Raw genomic sequence first — 4,289 nt, 5'->3', positions numbered from 1 at the left:
TGTTTGAACTTACTCTCAGGGACTGAGTCTCATGTAAACAACCTCAATGTCCCCTGAGGGTCATGAAATGCCTGGGGCTGTTGCTGTGCTGCTCAGCTGGGCCAGGCTCCTGGCACACAGGGAGCTCCTGGCAAGCAAGAAGAGCTTCAAAGAGGCAGCTCTGCTGGTGACCAGCTTCTCTGCACAGCCCAGCAGGGCTGAGGGCACTGCCTGCAGCACCCAGGGCACAGGAGAGAAGGCAGAGAGATGAGAGGCAGCCTGGGCTGGGAGGTGACTAAGCTCTCACTATAGGAGAAACCTTCCCAGGATTTGAAGGAAGAATTCTCTGGCTGTAGGAAAGTTCAACTTGCCTTCCTGGAGGCATCTCCTAAAGCTGCCACATCCCACAGCTTCTAGGATCTTTCAGCAGGACTCTCCCAGTTGCTGCAGTGCAGGGAAAGTGTCCATATGGCAGAGCAGGGCAGGAGCTGCAGGCAGCAAGGGCAGAGAGGAGAAGGGAGCAGGAGGTTGAAGCGATCCTGGGCTGGGAGGACAGGGCAGAGCTGCTCAGGGCAGGAACCTTGCCAGCCCTTTGCCACGCTCAGGCTGTGGCTGCAGAGCAGTGCAGGTGAGTTCCTGCAAGTGCCTCTGCCAGCTGCCAAATGGCAGCAGTGGCAGGAGCTGTCAGGATGGCTCTGCTGGATTTGCTGGGGTGCAGCAGGAGAAGCTGCTGCAGAGCAGGACTTGCTGCTGCCCCATCAGAGGCCCAGGGCCAGAAGGTTCCCTGTGGCAGGGCTGGCTGTGGGGTGGGAAGGTGGGGGTGCAGCCAGGGGTGCCCAGGGCTGTGGTGCAGAGCAGGGTCCTGCCCCCAGGGCTCTGTGTGCTGGGGCAGGGACTCTGCTGCCTGCCAGGCTCAGCTCTCAGCCCGGCCAAGGAGCTGCCATGGCCCTGCAGGGAGAAGGGGTGGGTCAAAGGAGTGACCCCTCAGGGCAGGGCAGGGCTGGGCAGGACCCTTCAGCTGCAGGCTCAGGGCTCCTCACAGCTTCAGCTCCACCTCCTCCATTTTCAGGGGCCCTTCTCAGGAAGCACATCCCCCCAGAACACCTCCCCCTTCCCAGCCACCGCAGGGTCTCTGGGATCTGCTCTGCAGCCCCTGCCCAGGCAGAGCTGCTCCTGGGCACTGGGCTGGGGATGGCTCTGGCAGCACTGGCAGGGAGCTGAGCTGGGCCCAGGGAGGGGCTGCTGGCAGGAACAGCTCCTCAGAGACAGGCAGGCAGGGAGAGGCAGCTGCTGCCACAAGGGCTGGGCAGGGGGATGTGGGCCCCTCCCTGCTGTCCCTGTGGCACAGATCCCTTCCCTGAGCAGCTCCTGCCTGGGCTCCTTTCCCAGCCTAAGCAGAGCCTGTGCCCTCAGGCCCACGGGGACTGGGCTCTGCATTGCCCTGCAGTATCTCTGCCACAGAATCTCTGTACTGCACAGGATCCCCATGGAGAAAACTCCTCAGTGCTAAATCCATGGAAATGCTCTGAGCAACTGCAAGGAGCATTTTGTATCTCACTCTGGGAGGGGAGAGATGAAAAGGTGAGGAGTGTGTCAGTTTGTTCTTTGGACATGGATTCCTGGATCTCTGTGCAGTTTCTCTGTAGGGGAACAGTTGAGTGTGATGCTCCTCCAGCTCCAAGCTGCCAGCACAGGGCAGCTGAGCTCAGGACTGATGGGCAGAGCAACTCTTCTCTCTGCACTAAGGGACTGTCCCTGTGCCCCTCAGAACCCACAAGACTTGACCTGCAGTGCAGTAGAAATGTCAGGGATTTCAAACTTGCGCAACATTTCCTAACTGTGGCAAGTGCAACTGGGTGAACAAATACAAAGAATTCCCTCAGCTCAGTCCTTCATTTGGGCAAATTGCAAACAGCAAAGCTGAGAAGCTCTTTGATGTATCATGAGTATATTTAATTTGAGATCACCCTGCATTCCAAGTTCCCTCTCCCAGCAGAGCAAGCAGAGCAAGAAGGAGTCCTTGGGAGCCCATCACAGAGTTACTGCTTCCAATGGTCCCTTCAGCCAGAAAAAGCCAGAGCTCAGGGGAGGGAGCTGCAGGGAGGTCTGAGTGAGGAGAGGGAGCCTGAGAGTGGGGTGGCTGTGAGATGTGTAATGCTTGGCTGCAGAAGCCTGGTCTAACTCAGCAGTGACTTTTCCTTCCTAACAGATCAAAATACTGTGGGGAAGGAGAAATGTCCAACAGCAGCTCCCTCACCCAGTTCCTCCTCCTGGCATTGGCAGACAGGTGGGAGCTGCAGCTCCTGCACTTCTGGCTCTTCCTGGCCATCTCCCTGGCTGCCCTCCTGGCCAACGGCCTCATCCTCAGCGCCGTAGCCTGCGACCACCACCTGCACACCCCCATGGGCTTCTTCCTGCTCAACCTCTCCCTCACAGATCTGGGCTGCATCTGCACCACTGTCCCCAAAGCCATGCACAATTCCCTCTGGGACACTAGAACCATCAGCTACACAGGATGTGCTGCACAGGTTTTTTTCTACATAGTCTTTCTTAGATCAGAGTTTTCCCTCCTCACCATCATGTGCTACGACCGCTACGTTGCCATCTGCAAACCCCTGCACTACGGGACCCTCCTGGGCAGCAGAGCTTGTGCCCACATGGCAGCAGCTGCCTGGGCCACTGGCTTTCTCAGTGCTCTGCTGCACACAGCCAATACATTTTCCCTGCCCCTGTGCCAGGGCAATGCCCTGGGCCAGTTCTTCTGTGAAATACCTGCCATCCTCAAGCTCTCCTGCTCACACTCAGGCTACCTCAGGGAAATTGGGCTCATTGGTTTTAGTGTCTGTTTATCATTTGGTTGTTTCGTTTTCATGGTTTTCTCCTATGTGCAGATCTTCAGGGCTGTGCTGAGGATCCCCTCTCAGCAGGGACGGCACAAAGCCTTTTCCACCTGCCTCCCTCACCTGGCCGTGGTCTCCCTCTTTGTCAGCACTGCCATATTTGCCGACCTGAAGCCCCCCTCCATCTCCTCCCCATCCCTGGATCTGGTACTATCAGTTCTGTACTCAGTGGTGCCTCCAGCACTGAACCCCTTCATCTACAGCCTGAGGAATCAGGAGCTCAAGGATGCCCTGAGGAAAATGATGACTGGATGCTTTTCAGGAGCAATAAAGTGCCTGTTTTCTGGTGCATAGCATTCAGAATGGGACTCCTTAATGGCCCAGCCTTCCTGCTCAGCTTTTTCATTGAGGTCATCAGGTTCTTCTTGTAATAATTTTCTGTGCAATTAAATATTATTGTCCATCTGCCTTCTAATTTAGTGTCTACCTCTTCAATTTGACACTGACATGTATAAATGATGAATTGTGCTCACAGTATATTTAAATAAAATAAAGGACTCTGCAGTGCCTTCTTTGTCCAAGACCCTTCTTCTTAGCTGTTCCTAAAGGACAGCACACTGCAGGACAGGGTGTATTTGCAAAGGGGAAGGGGACAATAATCCCAGCCCAGCAGCACTGCCAGGGAGCAGCAGTGCTTGGTCTTTGCAGAGCTGCTCTCTTGCCACTTCCACACTGTCCTCCTGAGCCCCTTTCTCGCTGTAAGGCCTGAGTGCTCTCTGAGCACAGTCCTGGGGGCTGGAAGTCCTTGGAGCACAGGCAGGGACAGGCCCTGGGAACTTGTGAAGCAGAGCTGGGCTCCCTTCCAGCATCTCCAGGATGCTGTGGGATCTTCTGAGGGCAAGGCCTGTACTGGGTCACTTCTTCTGTGACCTTGCTCCAGGACTGGAACTCTCCTGCAGTGACACCATGACACTCCTGCTCTCTGATTTCCAGGTTTCATTTTCAGATCCAGTCTTCCCCTCCTGTTCCCAGGGACATCCTGGGAGTGCTTCAGAGCTGCCATCCTGGGGCAGCTCCTGCCCAGCGTGGGCAGGCACAAGGTCTCTCCAGCTGCTCCTCTCCCCTCCCCAGTGCCACTGTTTTCTGCAGCCTCCTCCTCCTTGCCCAGCACAGCCCTCCTGGCACAGTTGGACACAGCCCTTGTTCTACCCCCTCCTCAGGCACCTGCCCAACCCCCTCAGCTCCAGCCTGAGGGCCACAAACCTTCAGGGCAGGGAGGCACCGGGGAAAATGCTGAGGGAACCTTTCAATCCAATTGGAGGGGTTGGCCTTGAGGAAGAAATCCCTTCTCATTCTCCAGAATCAGCAGGACAACCTGTGTTGTGTCCTGGGCACTCCTCTGGAAGTGTGGGATAAAGTAAAAGTTTTGGTGTCAGGGCTATTGAGAAGGCTGGGCAGTGTCACTGGGAG

General features: G+C 56.2%; 1 protein-coding gene across 1 annotated transcript; it reads left to right on the top strand.

Annotated features, from left to right (window-relative positions):
- The first annotated feature begins 2,213 nt into the window (after positions 1 to 2,213).
- LOC113941579 (olfactory receptor 14J1-like) lies at positions 2,214 to 3,227 on the top strand. Its single transcript, XM_027632734.1, has one exon. The coding sequence runs from the start codon at positions 2,214 to 2,216 to the stop codon at positions 3,171 to 3,173; it is 960 nt and encodes a 319-aa protein (XP_027488535.1). The 3' UTR covers positions 3,174 to 3,227.
- Positions 3,228 to 4,289: the final 1,062 nt, after the last annotated feature.

Source organism: Corapipo altera, unplaced genomic scaffold (genome assembly GCF_003945725.1).
Source record: "Corapipo altera isolate COAL_440 unplaced genomic scaffold, ASM394572v1 53695, whole genome shotgun sequence".
NCBI classification, from domain to species: Eukaryota; Metazoa; Chordata; class Aves; order Passeriformes; family Pipridae; genus Corapipo; species Corapipo altera.
This window is presented reverse-complemented; position numbering and strand designations above follow the sequence as displayed.

Excerpts from the sequence above, each read along its gene's own strand:
- LOC113941579 (XM_027632734.1), top strand. The coding sequence starts at position 2,214 with ATGTCCAACAGCAGCTCCCTCACCCAGTTCCTCCTCCTGGCATTGGCA.